At 48.4% G+C, this 21,235-nt stretch overlaps 1 protein-coding gene across 19 annotated transcripts in view; it reads right to left on the reverse strand.

Annotated features, from left to right (window-relative positions):
- The window catches only part of HERC1 (HECT and RLD domain containing E3 ubiquitin protein ligase family member 1), a 56,012-nt gene that overhangs the window by 25,751 nt on the left and 9,026 nt on the right, over positions 1-21,235 (reverse strand). For 9 of the 19 annotated variants that reach the window (XM_087877982.1, XM_087877980.1, XM_034409271.2 and 6 more), the window contains exons 4-33: positions 18,664-18,858; positions 18,250-18,561; positions 17,682-17,778; positions 17,385-17,528; positions 16,606-16,733; positions 15,971-16,115; positions 15,713-15,884; positions 14,913-15,047; positions 14,350-14,515; positions 13,973-14,098; positions 13,461-13,682; positions 12,869-13,021; positions 12,554-12,686; positions 11,875-12,066; positions 11,033-11,254; positions 10,282-10,455; positions 9,697-9,811; positions 8,782-8,902; positions 7,208-7,379; positions 6,767-7,073; positions 6,160-6,280; positions 5,883-5,934; positions 5,150-5,215; positions 3,005-3,273; positions 2,167-2,382; positions 1,908-2,028; positions 1,529-1,766; positions 820-1,010; positions 435-590; positions 156-262 (exon numbers count right to left, since the gene is read on the reverse strand). In XM_087877982.1, coding sequence (XP_087734108.1) covers positions 156-262; positions 435-590; positions 820-1,010; positions 1,529-1,766; positions 1,908-2,028; positions 2,167-2,382; positions 3,005-3,273; positions 5,150-5,215; positions 5,883-5,934; positions 6,160-6,280; positions 6,767-7,073; positions 7,208-7,379; positions 8,782-8,902; positions 9,697-9,811; positions 10,282-10,455; positions 11,033-11,254; positions 11,875-12,066; positions 12,554-12,686; positions 12,869-13,021; positions 13,461-13,682; positions 13,973-14,098; positions 14,350-14,515; positions 14,913-15,047; positions 15,713-15,884; positions 15,971-16,115; positions 16,606-16,733; positions 17,385-17,528; positions 17,682-17,778; positions 18,250-18,561; positions 18,664-18,858 — 4,968 coding nt within the window. The remainder of the gene's footprint in view (positions 1-155; positions 263-434; positions 591-819; positions 1,011-1,528; positions 1,767-1,907; positions 2,029-2,166; positions 2,383-3,004; positions 3,274-5,149; positions 5,216-5,882; positions 5,935-6,159; positions 6,281-6,766; positions 7,074-7,207; positions 7,380-8,781; positions 8,903-9,696; positions 9,812-10,281; positions 10,456-11,032; positions 11,255-11,874; positions 12,067-12,553; positions 12,687-12,868; positions 13,022-13,460; positions 13,683-13,972; positions 14,099-14,349; positions 14,516-14,912; positions 15,048-15,712; positions 15,885-15,970; positions 16,116-16,605; positions 16,734-17,384; positions 17,529-17,681; positions 17,779-18,249; positions 18,562-18,663; positions 18,859-21,235) is intronic. The other 10 variants (XM_087877989.1, XM_087877988.1, XM_087877985.1 and 7 more) reach the window with 3 other exon arrangements.

The following is a 21,235-nucleotide window of genomic DNA, read 5'->3' on the forward strand; positions in this document are numbered from 1 at the left end:
GGTGGAAACCGTCCTGAGGCGGGAGACCCCTGATCCTGTTTGGGAGAAGGCAGCATCTGATGCACAGGTGAAAGGTGAACCTGGGGTGGCTGCTGGAGGCAGAGATGCAAATGCCACTCTGCAACCATACTAAATTCTCTCCAAAGTATCAACACCTGAGCCATCTGGTCATCCTCCACACCGGATTCACAGGCTGGCAGCACGGCTTCCAGGACATGGAGGGCGAGCAGCCTGGTCCTCAGTTTGCCAACCAAGGGGACACCTAAAAGGGAAATGGCACAGGAAATGGATCTGAGCAACGGTCAGCCTCTGCCGCACAGGCGGTTTTTACAACGTTGCAATAAAGCCCAAGCACACACCCCACATATCGAAGGAAGAATCATTTGATGCTAACTTTCCTTCATTGGTTCATTCACTGCCTCGGTGGACCGTACCTGAGCAGCACTTCTGGGAAGCTATGTTCAGAAGCACTTCTGTCCACTTTGGAGAAGCCATTTTGGACTGGATGGCTTTGGAAGAAACAACTCTTCTGAGGAAAACTAAGAAATCCCCTAGATGTAACTCTGCAGCATGCTGTTTTCGGAGGGCAACTGTAAAGTCAAACAACAAGAATGAATCTCAGCCAGCCAAAGGGCATCCATATAATAAATTCCGTAATCTGCAAAGCAGAGCAAGCAAGGGGCAGCAGAGATTGTTTTATTTGGAATGATCATAACCCAGGAGACGGGAGACCACCATCCTGCAACATCCGTCTCCTGCTGCTGAGGCCTCCTGACAGTTATTATGCCTTCCTTTAAAAAAAAAGTCAATGTCTCGTACCTTTGAAATCTTTCCTCTCAGTGTCACCTTTGGATTCTGTTTTTTTTTCGTCCTGATCGTCAACTTCTTTTTCTCCAAAGGAAGAAGTCATAAGCATCACACCCACTTGTGACAGCAGGTTCTTCAGCTGACTACATAGCAGGTCCAGCAAGGACTGTACCACTTTGGGGCTCAATTTATCTGCGTAAGTCCTATGAGGGGGGGGGAAAAAAAGGGGGGGGGCGCCCGGGTCAAGTGTGGGTGGTCACACAGAAGTGGCCAAGCCCTGGGAAGAGATCTAAGCCAGGCACTGGAGGAGGTTCCCAGGATGGGAATTTCCTGCTCTTCTGCCTGAACTAACCTTCCAAAGAGCTGAACTGCTAATGGAGGGAAACGCAACTTACTGATGCTGCCCTCGTTCACCCAAGAGCAGCTAGTCAATGGCCTGAGGCTGACCCTGGAGCACCCTCCATGCCAACCTCAGGCCCGGTTTATTCAACCACCAAGATTTGTCTTTCAACCAGGCTGGGCCTTCAGTGAGCACCTCCTGAGATGCCTGCAGAGGGTGGAGGGATGGTGCAAGGTGCATGTGGGTTGGTGGGGGTGGGGGTGGTCGGGGTCAGCATTTCCTGGTTTTGCAAAGGAGGTAAATTTGGGGCTCTCATCACAACTTTTCAGTATTTCAACCAGTCAATTTTGGGGAGTTAAGTTTGATCTCATTAGTCCTTACCCGGTGGTGATGGCGAGAATCTGTAGAAGTCTCGTGCTGGCCACTTTCAAAGCGGTGCTGAGCTGGGAAATGCCACTTTTGGGTAAGAGCTGCAGGGGCTGCCCAAGCACGGTGTCCGTCCCGCATAACTGAGAAAGGACGTTCAGCAATCCGGTGGAAATGGCCAAGGAGACGTCGGCTGGCTGGTAATGTACACTTAGGGCAAACACAGTCACCAACAGGAGCCGTTGTTGTGCCTCTAATACACGCACATGCACACGAGCACAAAGGGAAAAACAAGGATGTACTTTAAGAGGGTACCGAGATTGAGCCGGAGGAGTCTCTGGTTTATTTCTTCCCAGAAATAAAAATAATGCCGGATTCAATCCGTTCCTCTTACCAATGTGGTGTTTATTTGCTTGAAGGGCTCTTTCCAAAGTTGCTGACAGCTGTTGATAGATTTTGTGCACCGCCACTTGAATCTCGGTCTGGATACTTCTCTTGGCTGCTCTGATGCCATCCTACGAAAAACCCAGCGCAGTCAAGCTGACCCACCTCAGGGCCGGTTCTAAGGAAGAGTCACCTGCCAGTCTGGCATGATGTCGAGACAAGCAGATGTCCGCACAATGGCATCCTCTTCTCAGGGTCACAGCTCTTACCTGATAGTGGTGCAGCCGGATGCTCTCTCCTTTGGCTCCAGCGTGTCCCACACTTCCCAAGCCGAAGCAGCCGGCCAGGAACTGCAGCCTCACCGAAGTGAGAAATGAGGAAGACTGGAATCCCAGTCCTTGGCGGCTCCCGAGGGAAGCCGTGCCGCCCTTCTCTTCCATCCCCGAAAGCAAAACCAGGATCTGGTGCAAGGCCTCCAGGCGCAGCTAAGGGCGATGGAAAAGAATGGATTTGGAGCTGCTCTTTGGAAAGCAAATTGCAATGGCAGCACAACAACAGGGAAGCTTGAACCTAACTGCAAACAACAGTCCTGAAACAGAATGGCAAGTTTTTAACGGGATAGATAGGCTGTTTCCGCAAAAACCACAGAGGATCCTGCGGACAGGACTTAAACATGCATGATGGCACATCTCCTGAGATGCACAGAAAATATCCTGAGTCCAGGGTTTTGAAGAACAGTCACGTCAAAAGGAAACAAGAATGCAGAAGCTACAAGGCCATCATCATTGTTTGTGTGAAGGCAGCTATTCATGAATCCATTGGGGGCTCAGCTGCATCCAATGTGCTGAGGGTGCCAGAAGTCTCTTGTGGTGGGTGTTGCCTCTGATATTTCGTGGTGCTGTATTAAGGCCAGCACAGCTTGACACAGAGCCTGCCGTGCGGGAAGGCCATTCTTACATTTCACAGCACAAAGACCAAGCCAACCAACCTGCCAGAGTGGGAGAACTGAAAGGGCCCCTTCCCCAAGCAGAATGGCAGCCGACAACTCCCAAGGCCTGGATCCTCCGACAATCAGTACCACAAGGAACCACAACATGCAACACATACCTCTGCTCTCTGCTGCTGCTGCTCCATGGCAACGATGTAAGCCTGGGGGTTGGTGGACATGCTTTCTTCGGGCTCCTTGAAGCCTGGGGAGCTTCCTACATCCCCACTTATAAAGCTAATCATGTTCTCAATCAAAGTATGAATGCCAACGGATTTTGTGAAATCAACCTCAGACTCCCCGAACAAGCAAGAAGAGCTGGAGAGCCAATCGCGCTGTTTTAGCCGAGTCCATGAGTCACTGAGAGTTTCCATCGGGCTGTGGACCAAGCCTAGAAACACATAGCAGAATTCTGTCACTGGCAAGGCAACCGAGCTCTCCAACCGGCAGAAGTGAACACGCGGCTTGCCGTTCAGAACGGATGGAAATGGGAATTCCTGTCAATTTCATGCGCACAGTCAGCAATGCCTACCACACCAAAGGCCAAAAAAATGGGAGCTTTATGTTTTGCCGGCAAGTCTCCAGGAGACGGGTTTTGCCTTACCAGGAAATTAAAAGCACAAGCCACTCAAACTGTTTAGCTTAAAGCTAGAATGTTGAAAAAAGGTGATATGCAAATAAAACAACATAGAGGTAAAGGGAAAAAAAGAATATTTGCCACACACAAAGAAGAGAAACTTTTCTCTTGACATCCAATTGCAAAAAAAAAGGTTTGTGTTTAACTTGCATCAGTGTAAAGCAGAAGTGGGTGATTTATAGCTTTTCTGGAAGTTTATGTAAATAGAGGGATGAGTAAAGGTCAAGTAAACAGGGGCAAACGGTGGGCTTTCTGTGGGCCTGGATTGGCTGAGTTTAAGCAGCTACGTATAGATAGCCCCCCCCCCCCCCGACTCATTGCCATAATTAAGCCCAGAATTGTAGTCGTAAGTTGAGGCATCACATAACCAGATGCAAAGTTGACAAGACCCTGTTATTTCAAAAAGCTGTTACTCTTTAAGTAAATGCACAGGGACCAAAAGAAAATGAGCATTGAAGGGCGACCTTTGTCTGCACAAAAAATATGAAACTTGCAGAAACAGGGGAGTGGGGTAAAACCCATTTATTGCTCCTCAGTTTTGCAATAATTTTAGTTACTTGATTGCTCAAACTCTTATCAGTTGTAATTCTGCTGTGTTCTAGAGTTCCAGAGCAGCGATATGCCCCTTTTTGTTGTGAGTCTTAAGTCTTTCTCTAAATATCTAATTATCTGAGCATTAGGAGAGCCGAAGCACGAAAGCCGAAGGCAGATGCCAAATGCTGACCCATTCTCAGTGAAGAGAAAGAGTGTGGTCCGAGGAAGGGCAAGAAAGAGGCGGAGACAGAATCAGGGCGCGCAACCACCACCAACAGGGCCTGTTTCACAGTGGCTGACCAGGACACAGGCCAAGTCTGTCCTGATCCTCCCCCCCCCCCCCCCCCAGGGGCTTATGCTCCTCTGGATCCCAGGAGTGGAGACAGGCAAGCTCAACCGAAACCTGCTTTATGATCTTTCCCATGTATTGAGCGAGCTCAGAGGGGAATTCTCTCCATCTCATCTACCTGCTGGGTGGGTGAAAGAAAATGGAGAGGAAATGGGGAGGCTACCTTGAACATCCCGGGAAAAACCCTGATTTTAAAAAAGCAATGCAATTTTTTTTAAAACTGCAGAGCCCAGAAGAAATGCACTAGGCCAGAAGGGCGTGGGTCCAATATGTTCCTTACCAAAAATATTGTTTAGACAAGGGAGAACCCACAAAAACCACCCAAAGAAGTGACTGTTCACACCTTTCAGAAAAAGGAAAAGACTGCCAAAGAGGGGGGGGGGGTGTCTCGAGGGTCCAGCAGACTTGGGGTTTAAGCTATCTAACCTTTTCCTGGAAGCCACAACTGGGGAGCTGCTCTTTCTACCTCCCTTTGTGGAGCTGTAGGGCCCAGAGGGCTCTGCAATGCTTCAAGGAAAGCAGACAAAGCCTCTGCTAAACAAAGCCTGAAGACTCCACTGGTAGCTCAACCCTGTCTTTGACAAAAATGTGTGTGTGTGTGGGAGGACCACCAATGTTTACTTGTCCTTGTTTGCCACTTTTCAATAATGCGATATTTAAAATGAACGTGGAGCAGCTGCTATACATATTTTATGTTTTATAAAGTATGTAGCCGAACTAGAGAGAGAATATAAAATCAGAACATGCCATCGTGTACTTGCTTGAAGCTCTTCTTTTTCCTGGGGCTCAACTGGCCAAAAAGGAGTAAACACACTACCACACAAGAATCAGAAGACAAAGAGAGACATTGGGTAGAGAAGACAACATTCAATCTGCAATCTGTCCATACATGGAAAACGGGGGCTGAGGGGGGGCTGAGTGTTCCCATGCAAGCAATGGCCATAAAGGTGCACTTTCTGAAATCTGATAGGTTAGATTTACAGGGGTCTCCAGTCTTGGCAACTTGAAGACTCCTGAACATTCCCCAGCATAGCTGGCGGAGGAATTTGGAGGCCGAGAGCTTCCCCTCATAAAGCAACCCATAGAAACAGGCAGCCATTACTGACAATCTCTGGCCATCTGCCGAGAACTTCAGCCTGCTCTGGAATGCAGCTCTGGCCGCTGCTGGGTAAGGCTGTGGCCAGCAAGCCCGGCTAACATGCTGGTGAACCATCAGCTCAGGCCCCTTCTCAGAACCTCCCACACTACAATGGGGCCACACAACAGGCTTGGAAGGTTGTCCGAAGCTGCAAAGGGTCAAGGTCATTGCTTTAGAGCAGCAGTCTCCAACCCTGGCAACCTTTAAGACCGGTGGACCTCAACTCCCAGCTGGCTGAGGAATTCTGGGAGTTGCAGCCCACAAGTCTTCATGTTGCTAAGGTCAGAGATCCCTGCTTTAGAGAACGACAGGGCTATGAGGTGGCAATAATTAATGGTCTACCTTTCTTTCTATGCGATGATGCCAAATCCAGATCCACATTTCGCCTTCCGCTCTAAAGAGAAGAACAGAAAACGTTATTGGGTCCTTCTGGTACTTTCTCAGTCAAGCTTTAAAACCCTGGATTATGACTCAAAGAGACGTAACGTAAAAGGAGACAGAGGCAGGGAGGGAAGCAAAGACCAGAAACCCTGGTAGGAGAGGAATCTAAACACAGAAGGGGCTTCTGGGCAGAATCCCGTTTGTGATCGCATCAAGTAATGCTTGCGGTTCTGCTTACCAGCGAGTAATTTTCTTCATCCGATTCAGGCTGAGAGAGGTCGGATTCACTCCTCGATTTCATCAGTTTGTAACTTGAGGTAGAGTGGCCTGAACGACTTTCTGCGCTAAGACTTTCACTTCTGCCTCACATAAAGGTACAACAGAGAAAAAAAATTACACAACAATGCAGAGAGCTTTTCATTTGCCTGGATTCTCAGGGTCCTGCTCTGTATTCAGTTATAAGCCGTGACCATGAAAAGCCTCCCAATTCAGAGGGTTTCCTTCCATTTCCACACATGCAGCTTCCCTGCCTGGCCAGGATTCGCTCAGAGTTCTTCCACTGAGCAAACGCCCGAGGGCTTCTGGATGCATAAATTCAGCCACAACCTCCTCACATTTGATTAAATCTACTCTTCTGCGATATGTAAGTGCATCATACATGCAATAACACCAAGGACAACCCTGCAGGGAGTTTTTGAAAAAAATGCACCCCCGCTTTGACAGCCATAATTAGCGAAGCTCATCCAAGGGGCTCCGCTGGGTTCTCCTCTGGACCCCGGTCTGCCTCAGGTGCAGCTACAGCAGGGTCCCCGAGAGGGTGGAGAAGAGGGCCGAGCTGCTCGCACCTGGTCATGAGGCCGCCCCCTTCTGAAGTGCCGCCCGAGAGCGGCTGCGCCTGCTCTTCCTCCCTTCGCTTCTGCAGCTCTTCAACCACGGGGCTGACCCCCAAGATCAGCAGGGCACAGCGGTGGATCACCGAATTGCAGGCAGCCGTGTACACATCCTGGCCCTCCGGGAGGTCTCTGCTGACGCGACGCTCCTGCTGGGTCTGGGGGGGCTGATCCTCTGCTTGCGGCCCCAGCCCACCATTTATTCTCTCCCGGTCTCGGCTGCGAGCTACTTCACGGGCTGATAGGAAACATTGAAATATTTCTGTAACATGCAACACAAAAACAAAATGTCTTAACTGCTAGGCAGAGCTAAAGGACTGCAGTAATTCTTCAGCTGAACGTCTCGGCCCCTAGGCAAAACTCTGCCAGAGGTGCCCGGGCTTAGCGTCCACTTACTGCCGGCGGTCATCACTTCGTGCTCTCTCTCTTCTTCTTCCTCCTCCTGCTCTGCGTGCCCCTCCTCTCTTTCCCTCTCTGCCTGCTCTTCCATTTCGGCTTCCTCATCAATGGTCCGGGTAAAGGGGCTTTCCTGAGCATCGATGTCTGACGATTCTGGATTATCTGACAGCTGGAAAGAGGGCAAAGAAGAGGTGCTGTGAACGGAGCCCCTGCTTCAATTAAACAGGAATAATCCATTCCTTGAATGGAATATGGCGTGGCTAGCATTGCGGCGAGATGACGGGTCTCTTGGAAGTTCCAAGGGGCAGCGCTGAATCCACATTGTCAGAACAGTCCTCTGAGACTGGAATCGCCCTGGAGGGGTGATAGCGGGACTGAAGCTGGGGCAGCCACAGGAAGAAAGCTTTGAAGAGAAAGACTGTCAGTGTGATCGATCTGGGTGAAAGTTTTCCAACTTTGTTTTATCTTTGCTAGAAGCAGGGTAAAAGTCCCCTGGAGAAACAGCTGGTGAAAAAGTGGCTCTAAAAGGAGGTGGATTTGGTCTTTTCCCCCACCTCCTCTGAAAAGCAGCAAGGAGAGCTTTTGCCATTTTGGAACAGGAAGTTACAATTTTTAGAAAAAGAGTGAAAATATTCTGGACTTAAAAGCTGGACTGGGAGCCTCAAATATATTATTAAACTGTAGAGAAGTTTGGACCAACACAATATTTGGATAAATAGAGCTGCCCTTTTTGTATTATTATTTTTTTCCTTCCCTTTAAAGTCTAAACCGGAAAGAGAAAAAGGATAGGAGAGAGAGAGAGAGAGAGAGAGAGAGAGAGAGAGAAGCAGGGTCAGAGGGCCATCTACTGGAAAAAGTTGGAAGTGGAAGCTGGGAACAGCAGATTTAGCCTTGAGAATTCTGTAAACAAGGTATGAACTGACTGCTAGAATATCTTTGTTGACTTAAGTTGGTTAGATTGAAAATTGAGGTGGAGAGCGTAAGACTGAAACTTTTTAAAGTTTTATTTTTAAACAGTTCAGTTCTTGAAACTCAAACATAAGCAAGGCTTCTATGCGGTTTCCCCCTCTCCCCCCTTCCTATTATTTGTCTCTTTTTTCTGGCTCTGTGAACTCTCCTTTGAAGATTATAAAATAATTGGAGTTGGTGGGCCTATGTGGATTACAATTTATTGATACATCATCCCCTTTTGCGGGATATTAAAGGATTATGGTCGGAAGAACCTGAAGAAAATAATAATAACAACAAGACAGAGGGTAAAGGTTTGAAAATTTTTGGTTTCTTTTTTTCCCCTCTCTCTTTTGGATTTTTGGATTAAAACTTATTTTTGATCTCTTTTTTGTTCTTTTGACTTTCTTTTATTGCTTCAGCCATCGCTTATTTCAATAGCCTGCTGCAAGATTCAAATCTGAAATACTTCCATTGAAAAATGTAACAAACCAACTTGATTCAACACACGCAAAACGAGGAGAAATGCTCACATGAATTTCAGCCTGAGAAGCCCACGCAATCTTTCCCGTTAAAACACCTTCCCTCTTTAAGAAAAGGAAACGGCTGTTCATCAGGCTTACCCATCTATCCCTGGAAGACGAGCGAGTCGGAATAAGTTCCATATTCTTGCAAGCAAGCAAACGATTCCGAACTTTATACACGCATCGATAGATTTCTACTAATGTTTTTCCTGGCTGGTACCTAAAAACACAAACACCCCACACGGTTAAAGCCTGTTGTGCCCCAGCTATGGACCCCAAAGAACGCAGCACACACAAAGTCCGTACAAACCTTAGTTTACTAATTAAGGACTACTAATGAGCTTTCTTAGTAGTTGTTCGAACACTAAACAACTATTTAAATCAGTCTTTTCTGAACAAGGGCTGTTCAGAAAAGCCGACAAGAATTCAAAGAATAATAACTCAGTTCTGAGGCACAGTATTTCAGATAACCATAATCTTACTGTGGTTGGCAGAATGCCCAGAAGCAATTTGCAGGAAAACTGATAGCGAGAAAAACAAGAGCCAAAATCAAACGTTTCTGGAATCAAGACTCGAAGGAATGTGAATGAAGTTGTTTCCTGCAAATTGCCTCAGTCGTCGTCCTTCCTTAAATAGGCTAGTGGAGTGGCCAATTAGCCCCAAGCTTTACTCTCGAGGAGACCTCCTCCTGAGGAGCCACTCCTGCCTTTTGGCAGCTCTGAGCGCTCGTGCATCGAGAGGAGGCTCCTCCTCTTCTTCCTCTTCACTTAAAGGAGCTTCTGGAGGTTCTGAAGGCCCTGGCTGAATCCCCGCCTCTGGCACCACATCTTCTTCAGCCTCCTCACTGTCCGACTCAAGCGCCAACTGCGCAGGCTGCTGGCGCATCACCACACTAGCCTCATCGCTGTTGGAATCAGTTACTAGCTGCACAGGCCGCTGACGGGCCACAACCAGGCCAGAGACCACGATCTCAGACAAAAGATAAAAATGTCAGAATACGTTTGGGATACTTGCCTGCTTTCACCACTTGCTTGACTGAGCAGATTTGTGTGCTTCAAAAGGGCAGCAAGAACAAATCGGGAAACGGTGTCCAGCAGGGACTCGCTGCTCAAGGTTGCACTGTCCCAATCTAGGTTGGAGGAGAGAAACAGAATAAAATGCCCTGGAAGCATCCAAAGTGGAAACGGCCTCAAAGATTCCATAATGATTTCAATTATTATTCAATTATTCAAGGGCTCCAATTTGTCCACTCCCAGCCCAGCAAAGAACACATAATTTGGGGAGGGGGCTCGAAGGGAACATTGACAGTGTTTTGCCATTCCACAGGATGGAAAACTGGGCTGCTGCCTCTCCCCTGATCATGATCTGCTAAGGTTCCCTGGAGTTTGCCGAGGCTGCTCAGAGGCTGCCTTCCCTGCACTAAACGGAGCCAGACCCTCCCTCAGAAAGCCTTGGCTGTTTCCCCAATAGGGGCTAAGCCCACCCTTAGCCTTTCACCCGGGATACTCCCCTTCCGCCCCACCCCCACCCCAACCCCCGAGAGCTAGGCAGGAGGAGAGCCTCGGGCTCCGTCTCTCTCTTCTGCTCCCGAGAGCTGACCTTTGCTCACGGCGTAGTCCTGCATGCTGACCCAGAGGCTGCGGGCTGGCTCCTTTGCGCACCCCAGGGCCAAGTCAACAAAGGTGGAGACTTCCGGGCGCAGGCGGTAATCGAAAGGCTTTTGCTCCTCGTTTCCAGAGAGAGCCACCTCCAGCAGGGAACCCACTGACTTCTCTAAAAACAACAGAGACACAAATACAGTGTTACGCATTTACTTAGCTCAACCTTCCAAATCTATTCTGACTTTATGGGAGCCGCAGTTCAATACATCTGAAAAGGGAGCAGATCGGACTTGGTGATTAAGTGGAACCAACCAAGATTTGGGGGAGCCCCAGCACTGACCCCAATACGGATGGCTACCGAGCATGCTCGGCCTTCAACTACTCCCTTTCAAAGCCACCCAAGCTGGCAACGTTTCTTTGGGGCTAACGCCACCAACTGCCGGGAGAAGTGCTTGCTTGCTCCCATCTGTCCAAAATCCAGCACTGATGAATTTGTTTTCCACAACCCCAATGGGTTCTAATATTGTACAATAAGGACAATATTTTTTCTCTATTTTCTCCAACCCAGTGTATATTTTCATACTTCTCTTATTCTGCCCCACTTCCCCACTTTTCTAAGCTAAAAAGCCCCCAGCATAGCATCTTTCCACCCTTTCCTCCCACTTCTGGAAACTTATTGGATTATTTTAACAAGCATTATTACACTGTGACTCATTTCTGCAAATCTTTCATGCTGTTGACCAGATTACCTAACTGTGGAACGTCCACTTCTACTCCATCGCTGAACAACGGCGTTTTCAGCCAGTAAGCGGTGTCCTGTTCTTCGGGAGACATCGGCGACCCTTGCAGCATCCCACCCAGACACCGTCCAATCAGCAAAGCGACAGTTCTCTCGAGGTCCACAAGCCACACCCACACCTGGGCAGGCTGAGGTAAGGGTATTCCAGCTGGATCGACCAGTTCAGGACCGCCTGGGAACATGGAGCAATCAGTGTTTTAGAAAAGTGGGATTACACTCTCTTTCCATCTCTCTTTATTTATCTATTCGTTGATTGCAGTCTTTTTGTGTTTCTAGTAATCATTTGCGCCTTTTCCCTCGCTCCCTCTCTCTCCATTCTTTCTCTTTCCAATCTTCGCCCCTCTTCTCGGTCTCTTTTTTCTTTCTCCGTCCGCTGTTCCTCTTGCCTCTTGAATTCCTCTTCTTCTCTGCTCTCCTGTTCCTCCTCCAGTACGAAGTGTTGGTCGAAGAAATCCTTGCTTTTCCTACGTTATCGATTCTGTATTTTTTGTCTTCCCAGGAGATTAGTAGACCCTCCGGTATTAGCCAGCGGAACTTTATTTTAAATTTATTCAACTGTGCTGTTAAAAAGTTGTAGTTCCTTCTTTGGTCCCTTGTCCTTTTTGGTATCTGTTTGAGGGTTAAGATTTCTTTTCCCTTATACATAGCTGTATCCTCTCTCATCTTCCTATAGATCTCTTCTTTTAAAGATTTTTTTGTAAATCTGATGTGTATTTCTTTTGGTAACTTATTTCTCCGGGCGTAATTCGTGTGAACTCTATAGATTTCATCAATTCTCTGAGTCAGGCTTACCATGAAGAGGCCACTGTAACTCCTGGTCTTCTAGAAGCACCGCAGCCGGCAGGAGTCTGTTAAGGCAGTCCAGAGGTGGCAAGAGATCCAGAAGGTAGCTCAATAAAGATCGGGCTACCGATACAGGCAGCAAAAGCAGGGAATTCACGATCTGGCAAAGCATGCTTCCTGCTGCAGACACGTAGATGACATCTGGAATGGGGGGGGAAAGACTCATTAATGAGTGGCAGGCCTGGAAGGCTGCAGCAGGAAGGGGGGGAAAGATGCCAGGATTTATAAATGTATCCCCAATTACAATTTCATGGGCAGCCTTTCTCAGTCTGTGTGACTCCCAGAATCCTGGCTGTGGAATTCCTTCCTCTTCCTTCCTCAAGAATCCCAAGAATCCCCCTCCCCCCGACATAACCTTGGCATCCCTTGACCCGACTCAAGAAGCAGCCTCAGGGTTCCCATGTGGTCCCAAGACACAGGCTAAGCATTTGTAGCTGTTACTGCAAACCAGGACTATAACCAGCATAGCCAGACCTGACATGTATTTGGGTATTTAACCATACAAACATTCAGCAAACACAAGATAATTGGAGAAAAAAAGTCTGATAAACATAGTTCTATAATTGTAACTATATTCTCTATTGAGCGCAATCAGATAAACAGCGTGCACACACACAAACACCCCTACCTCTTAATTTTTCCCCTACGCTGCCGTTCCAAGTGCTCTCCTTCAGCAAAGTAGCTGAGCGGGAATAGATCTCCGTGGCATGAGGCAAGAGAAGCTGGAGGTGCTTGTGCAGGAGGGCCACGCTGCTGGAATTCTGCAGCCAAGAGAGAGATGTGAAAAGGGGCTCCACCAGGTAACCTGGCTGACAGGGAGTCAACTGACTCCTCCGCTCACATGATGACCTCTAGCCAAAAGGTTGCACCTAAGACTACCGTCCAGTAGGTTCTTTATTGTTTCGCTTACTCTGGGGATGGCTATAGGAACCGTGGCACTAACCTCGCCGACACTGTTAATGTGACAGTAGGCCAGGAGCTGTTTCTGCAGGGAGCAAAGCAGTTCGTGGAGATGAGCAGGCTGGCTGTTCTCGGAGGAAGACGTCCCAAGTAAAAATTTGTCACTGTTTTTCTCCAGCTCTCCAAACGCTTGATCCTACCGAGGCAGAAGATTCATCCCCCCCCACATACAAAGTTTAATATGCCTCCCTACGTACATTTCCCTTCCTTAATTTTAATCCCCACCCACATTCCAATAACTATAGGAGCCATGTTTCTACCGATAAATATACTGCTTTCTAGATCTGCTTTAAAAAAAACATTGTGTGCTTGCTACTAATACAATTCTCACTGATTGGGAAAAAGCACCCAGGAGTTAGATCTGAGATGACATAACCAAATTATTAATCCAATTTAAAGAGGGTGGACAATACTTAAGCTGTGAATAAAAACAGTTGTTCTTTTCAAACAGCTGTTCCCCCCACTGCACCCCTTCCCCCATCAGCCCTCTGATCCGGCCAGTGTTTCTGGACTAAACTATTCGGGGTTGGGGGGGGGGGCAAGAGTAGGTAAGGTAACCCAGGCAGTGAACTCACTGTATAGAACCCCAAATTGCGCAGGAGAGTCTTCATTAAGATTTCGGCCAGGTGAGTATCAGGGTGGTGACTCTGGGCCCCATAGGCTGCGTCAGAGAGATTCCCATAAGCGATGCAGAGGGAGGAGATGTCCGTGGCATCAGAGGGGGAACTGTAGCCGAGCAAGGAGGCGACATGAGTGTGGTCTTGTAGGCTGGTCAGAATAATATCCAACTGCATTCTCTGAAGGAAAAGAAGAAAAATGATTTCCTTCACTTAGAAATCTTCTGACAATAATGGCCAGATAAGACATCAAAGCAACATCACTTGCACATGGTTTTCAGCAATATTACAGCTGATTTTCTTTTGACTTAACCTTCACACTGCCCAACAGTACAGAATTTCTCTGAAAGACAAATTTCATCTTCCCTTTTCAGCTGTTCCAAGAACTTACAATTCAGAAGCACACTAAACATCAGATCCTCTGCAGCAGCAGCAGCAGCAGCACCCCGTAAATGCTCAGGACTTCTTACCTGCCCTTTGGACAAGCTCTCCCATCGGTCAGGGCCCTGGGGAAGGAGGGAGTGCAGCAGCTCCATCCTCTCCCTCAAAGGAGGCAGCAGCATCGTCGCCCCAACTGACAGGGTCTCAATCACCACCTAAAATTTGGAGGGAGACCAAACCACGTCAACATTCAACTGAAAGCTGCAAAACGGACTTGATATCATTTAGCAAATGTATTTTGAAATGATTGCTCCTTCCTACTTTTTGTCAGATTTCACCTCAAGGCCGTGGTGAAATTCAGAACTCAGTGCTGAGCAACTGCCCAACTGGTGGGATGAGAGTCAAAGGATCCGGACCTGAATCCCCTAGAGCTACAGTCTAAAGGGGCTTCCCAACTGAGACTGACCTCCTGTATTTCATCTGGGACAGAGGAATCCATCAGGCGAAACAACAAATTCCGCAGGGGTCCTGCCTGCCTGCCCAGGATGCTGGTGGCCACTCCGCCGGCCAGCGCCAGAGCCAGGTGGTTGGAGAGCAGCTTCAGACAGAGCTTTAAGAAGGTGTGGTGCTCCCTGCAAAACCAGGAGTCGCCATTAACAGAAGCCTCTCCTACCTCCCTTTACAAATGGGGGAGTTTGACTGTTTGACTTAACTGCTGAAAACACGAATGGGGGAGCCCTCCCCCCAAAGCCCCTACGTTCTGTCTCATGCTACCGTTGAAACAGAAATGAGCAAACGTTCTCTCCCGCCCAGCAGCAAAGCCTTCAGTTGTTCACAGAAAAGTCCATACATTATTGCCACAAAGGATTTCCATGACTTAATCAGAAATCTTAAAAAGGAGGTATTTTAGTTCTGCATTCATGATAAAACAAGATTAACTCGTGCTGAAAATACCATCCATATTTAGTAACAATAATCACAACAGAAGCAGCCGAAAGGATTTCATACCCCCCATGAGCAAGTAAGTACCTTGAGGAAGGAAAAGGAAGAGGAGGAATCTCACTATTAATTTTGTCACAATACTGCTCGAGGAAAGAACGGAGGTGGGAAAAGGTGCTTTCTTCAAGATCCACACAATACGGCCTGTGCCAGGCCACAACTTGCCTGCAATCGAAGAAGGAAAGGTTAAGGAACAAAGAGGAGCAGAATTAGGCAAAGCCAATAAAAGGAGACCTGATATGAAATGCACCCAAGTTCCTTCAAACTGAGCTCGTCTTCAGGGGAACGTCCATGCGGCTTTATTGGCAACATGGCAGCAGCGAGTACCACGGCCATCCTCCAGGGGTTTCAGCTGCCTCCAAACTGACCCTGCTGAGTGTTTTCACATCAACCCTAGTTAGCCAAAGCTTGCCCATCACAGCAAAACCTAAAAGCCTCCTTTTAATTTTTACAGCCATTTCTGTTTCTCTTTTATACACACTGCTAATAAAGTCCTTCCCGTTTATTCCGATCGAGATGCTGTGCTGGAAACAGGTGCTTTTTCAGGGGCTACCACTTTTTCCCTAATAGCCTTACTTTATCTTTCTTCTGTGTCCAATACGCAGGAAGAGTGATTCAGAAATAAATAAAAGCAAAACTGAAATCTAACTTAGTTTAAAAGAACACAATTAATGCAAAATCACACTCTATCAAGGTCCCTGGTGACGAAGGGCCCCAGGAGGAAAAGGCCCAGTGCTCAAAAACATCAGGCACTTCAATCAGGTGTTGGCAACAAAAACAACACGGCTTTATTTATCACACGGAAACGCACACGTGCACGTATGACTTGCCTATCTCTGGGAAGGGCTGTCCAAGCCAGGCTGTGGGAAGTTCCAGCTGAAATCTGCTGAATGGCAACTCCATCTAAGCCACTCACTTTCTTTGGCTTAGTGATGGGGCCGGTGGAATTCCCTTGGCCACACTGCCCCATGGAGTTGTTGCCCCAAGCATAAACTTCATTATCTAAAGAGAAGCAGTTCAAGATCACCACAGAAATCTCAAAGGCCAAGTTCAATTTACCCGGAGGACGAGGGGCCACATTCTCTTACCGTGGGAAAGGGCCAAGCAATGGCTGTCACCAATTGAAATGTCCACGATCCGCGTGGCAGCCAGCTCTTCAATCAGCTTGGGCCGGAGAGCCGTGGCTTCTGAGGAGCCACATCCTAAGCACGCCCCGCAGCCCCAGGCAGACACCTGGATCAAAGGGGTACAAAGAAGGCTAAACCTCACAGTCCAGACTCCATAAGCCCCCAACTACAACCCAGATAAGAACTCTGACACTTTTAAAGAAATCTTGCTCATTTAATTGACAAGCCGGAGCTGATTAAATCCGTATAGATGCCCACATCATGTTTCCAGACAGAGTCTGCCATTGTCCCCTGCAAACAACGAAGGCACATATTGACCCCTTAAAAGCAGGAATAGGAGTTGCTACACTTGGTTCTCTTATCAATGAGTCTTTGCCTATTTTTGGAATAAACAAACATTAAGGAAGCTCTTTATCAAATTATTTCTTCCCTGTTTTGCAAATAGCTCCAACTTAAAGTGAACAGAGAAAGAAGCTTTAGGAACCCAAGTACAGTTTCTCTTTCCCTCAGGCTGCTGCTGAGCCACAAACTCCTTCAAAGAATTAGTGAAGCTGTTTCTGAGCATAGTGTGCTCAGTCTCAGCTTGTTCTGCTTACTTGTCCAGTTGACGTTAGAGCCAGTGAAGACTGGCTTCCGGCACACACTTTCCGTATGAACATCCCCTGTAGAGCTTCTATCACTTTGGGTTTATACACTCGGTTGGTGTCTCCATGACCCAGTTTGCCTGTTGGGACCAGACACACAAGGGAATTTACAATCTGCAGATCGAAGGCTATGCAACTGACATCCATGTAAAATAAACTGCCAACTTCAATCACATATATTTAATCATAACATTACAATTTAGCAGCAGCAGCAGCAAACGGCAATGATGCTGCAATGTCCAGAGCCAGGGTTGTTCCCTAACCTGTGTGCCAAGCTCCTCCACAGATTAGCTGCACTGGCCGTCTCAGCAGTGGGCAAGTGCCACGGCCTGCTGCTCTCTAGTTCACGTGTCCTCAGAGTTTCCACCTATCTCCCAAGTGGGCCTTTATGGTGTTAGTGAACCAGGATAAGGTAGGCCCAATATTAACTGATCTCAAGCTGCCTCTCTCCCGTTTGGCTACAACAGGACCTCTAGCTAAAGATCCATCTGTTCTGCCAGTTTGAGACAGAGGAAATCTGTCTTTTCTAGAGAAAAGACTAGGCAGCTACTGTATTTATTCACGTGCACATTGCTCCATAATAAAACAAATGTTTACAATTTATGATGGCTTAAAGCTTGAGCAAACATTTCTGCAGATGAAGGCAACAGCCCAAATAGGATCGTGGGCTTTTTCAGGCTGGTCATTCCTTGCCTCAAGCAAGGCTGTCACCACTCAGCCAAGGCTCTTACCATTATCTCCTCCTCCAAAGGACCAAACCGTTCGCCCATCTTTGGACAACGCTATGGTGTGAGAGCTGCCACAGGAAACCTCCCCAACGTTGCTAATATCTTTGACGAGAGTTGGGATGTTACGGCTGTTGCTGTCACCATGACCTTGTGAGAGAAAGCAGATTTATAGGGTTTTGTCTCTTTATGCCTCGCCATTCTACCAAACGTACCCTAGAACCAGTTTTTACCCTATTTTAAATGAATTCTTTTTAATTAGCGCTGTTTAAAGAATGTGGAAAATGAGATTATTCCTGTTACCTAGCCGGCCAAAGTCTCCTTCTCCCCAGGTGTATAATTCACCATCCTCGGTGACAGCAGCACTATGCCGGTACCCGGCTGATACACAAATCACCACCTGGATAAGAGGGCAAGAAAGTTCTCCTTTTAGATTCCAGCCCCAGATGGAGAAGCTCCTTAATAAACTGGACTACAGAATGATGACATACACGAAAAGGCACAAAGAGAGAAACAAAAACCTTAGTGATGTGAACCTCAAAAAGAGCCTTGGTAGTACAGGGGTTTAAGGCACCCTGTTATTAAGCTGGTTATTAAGACCAGCTGCCTGCAATTACTGCAGGGTTCGAATCTCGCCAAGGCTCAAGGTTGACTCAGCCTTCCATCCTTTCTAAGGTAGGTAAATTGAGGACCCAGTTGTGGGGGCAATAAGCTGACTTTGTATAAATATACAAAGGGATGAAGGCTATTGCTGAGCACATTGTAAGCCGCCCTGAGTCTTCGGAGAAGGGCAGCATATAAATAAATTAAAAAAAAAAAAACCCCTTCTGAAAGAAGAAAGGCAGACAGTTGGTTAATTGGCACGGCATACCTTTCCTTGCAAAGGTCCCTGAATAAGCTTAGGGTATTTCTGTGTGGAGCTATTTCCGTGGCCCAGTTTCCCATAGTCGCCGTCCCCCCAGCTGAAGACTTCTCCTTCAGTGGTGAATGCCAATGTGTGGCCATCTGAGCCTTTTGAAGACGACACTTTTTTGATTGACCGGTGAGGCTCAAAAGTCAACTTCTTCAGAGTGGACTGATTGTTGGAGTCACCCAATCCTAACCGGCCGTAGCTGCCTTTGCCACAAGCTCGAACAGAGCCGTCCGTGGATATTACAAAGGTGCAATACTGGCCAGCTTCAATCTATAGCAGGGAGAAAAAAACCAAGAGTCCCTCAAACATCAGCAGCTGATCCTTTTTTTTACTACGCCAAGCAATCTACCCTCACTGATCAAAGATACTCACTGTCTGCGCATCAGAAAAACTTGGAGCCAACTTAGGCTGAAGGATTTTCTCCTGGGTCCCTTCCACAAGTTGGTGGCTGCTGTTGCTGCCCCAGACATACACCTCGCAGGTTTCAGAAACAATGGGAGTCTCTCCAGTCTGGATGCTATCGGGACTGGCACATGTCCTGGAGTAGTCCGAGGCCATCCGGCAGACCTATTAAAACAAGCCGGCCTTTCATGAAACAACTGTCGGCAATTATCCAGCTGTCTCATTAACTCCATTGAACCTCACACCTTCCCCAACTTGGCACTTGCTGTATGGTTAGATTTCAGTTCCAGGAATTCTCAGACACAGAACTAAAATCTGGGAACATCTGGGAAGTTGGATCGGGGGATTCACTTCAGCCCACTTTTCCATCTCATGCATGGAAGCCCACCAACCGCATTAGATATGAGTCTTTTAAGACAGAACACTCTTTTAAGTTTCAATCGAGATTTCTGTGCCCCCAAGGCCGTTCTCCAAAAGGAAAGATCAAGTGGCGGTTGATACCCCCAGACTTATTGTCATGGGGGACTTCAACCTACCATCCGTTGGTGAGACATCAGAGGTGGCTTGGGAGTTCATGGCTTCCATGACGGCCTTGGACCTGACCCAGTTAGTGCAAGGCCCCACTCACACAGGGGGACACACTCTGGACTTGATTTTCATCTCTGGTCAGTGGCTGAATGACCTTGGTAGAGGGGACCTAGACATTAAACCCTTGTCATGGACAGATCATTCGCTCCTTCACTTAAGACTTTCCAGCCGCTTCCCCCCGCCGCAGGGAGACGGAACCGACTAGATGGTTCTGTCCCAGGCGCCTGATGGATCCCGAAAGGTTCCAGATGGAGCTTGGGCCATTTCCTGAGACTCTGGCACACGACTGGACTGAAGACCCGGTGGCTGCCTGGGATAGTGTGGCCGCAGGGGCTTTGGACCGCGTCGTGCCTTTGCGGCCTCTGACCCGATGCCGACCTCAGTTGGTTCCTTGGTTCTCCGAGGAGCTGAGAGAGATGAAGCGTCGGAAAAGACGCCTAGAGTGTTTGGAGGACTAGTCAATCTGAATCTGACCGGACACAGGTGAGGTCTTATATCAAGACCTAGCTAGTGGCGATAAAAGCGGCAAAATCTAACTATTTTTCCGCTCTTATCGCATATGCAGAGAACCGCCCAGCCGCTCTGTTTAGGGTAACCCACTCCCTCCTTCGGGGGGGAGTGCGGGAAGATCCCTTGCAGGGTAGAGCTGAGGATTTTGTGCAATTCCTGCATGATAAAGTTGCTCAGATTCGGGAAGGCTTGGACTCCGACTGGGTGAGTCCGGGGAGGGAGACGGGGGTGAGTCTTGAGAATATTATCTGGGAAAAGTTTGACCCCGTGGCTCCTGAGGGCATGGACAGGATTCTGGGTAGGCTTAGTGCTGCCACATGTTTATTGGACCCGTGTCCCTCCTGGTTGGTACTGGCCTCCCGGGAGGTTACACGAGGCTGGCTCCAGGGGATTATAAATGCTTCTTTGAGTGAGGATGCCTTTCCTGCCGCCCTGAAAGGGGCGGTGGTGAGGCCCCTCCTCAAAAAGCCATCCCTGGACCCGGCTATATTAGCAAATTATCGTCCGGTCTCCAACCTTCATTTTGTGGCAAAGGTTGTCGAGAGTGTGGTGGCACGACAGCTACCCCAGTACCTGAAGGAAGCTGTCTATCTGGACCCGTACCAGTCGGGCTTCAGGCGGGGGTACAGCACAGAAACGGCATTGGTCGCGTTGGTTGATGATTTCTGGAGAGCTCGGGACAGGGGTTGTTCCTCTGTCCTGGTCCTATTAGATCTCTCAGCGGCTTTTGATACCATTGACCATAGTATCATGCTGCAGCGGTTGAGGGGGTTAGGAACTGGAGGCACCATGTTACGGTGGTTCTCCTCCTACCTCTCCGACCACTCGCAGTTTGTGTTGGCAGGGGGGCAGAGGTCGACCTCGAGGCGCCTTGCTTGGGGGGTGCCGCAGGAGTCAGTCCTCTCGCCCCTTCTGTTCAACATTTATGTGAAGCCGCTGGGTGAGATCATCCGTGGTTTGGGGGTGAGAGTCCACCAGTATGCTGATGACACCCAGCTGTACATCTCCACCCCAAACCACCCCAATGATGCCCTTGGTGTGATGTCCCGCTGCCTGGAGGCCGTGCGAGTCTGGATGGGGAGAAATAGGCTCAGGCTCAACCCTTCCAAGACTGAGTGGCTGTGGCTCCCGGCGTCCCGGTATAGTCAGCTGGTGCCATCGCTGACTATTGGGGGTGAATCTTTGCCCCCCCACAGAGAGGGCCCGCAATCTGGGTGTCCTCCTGGACTCACGGCTGTCTTTAGAAGAGCATATGAAGGCCGTAGCCAGGGGGACTTTTTATCAGGTTCGCCTGATCCGCCAGTTGTGTCCCTTTCTGGACCGGGACGCCTTGCACACGGTCACTCACACCCTCGTCACCTCCCGTCTGGACTATTGTAACACTCTCTACACGGGGCTCCCCTTGAAGAGCACTCAGAGGCTCCAACTGGTCCAGAATGCGGCT

The sequence above is a fragment of the Pantherophis guttatus genome, chromosome 13 (genome assembly GCF_059756535.1).
Source record: "Pantherophis guttatus breed Tessera chromosome 13, ASM5975653v1, whole genome shotgun sequence".
Lineage (NCBI taxonomy): Eukaryota > Metazoa > Chordata > Lepidosauria > Squamata > Colubridae > Pantherophis > Pantherophis guttatus.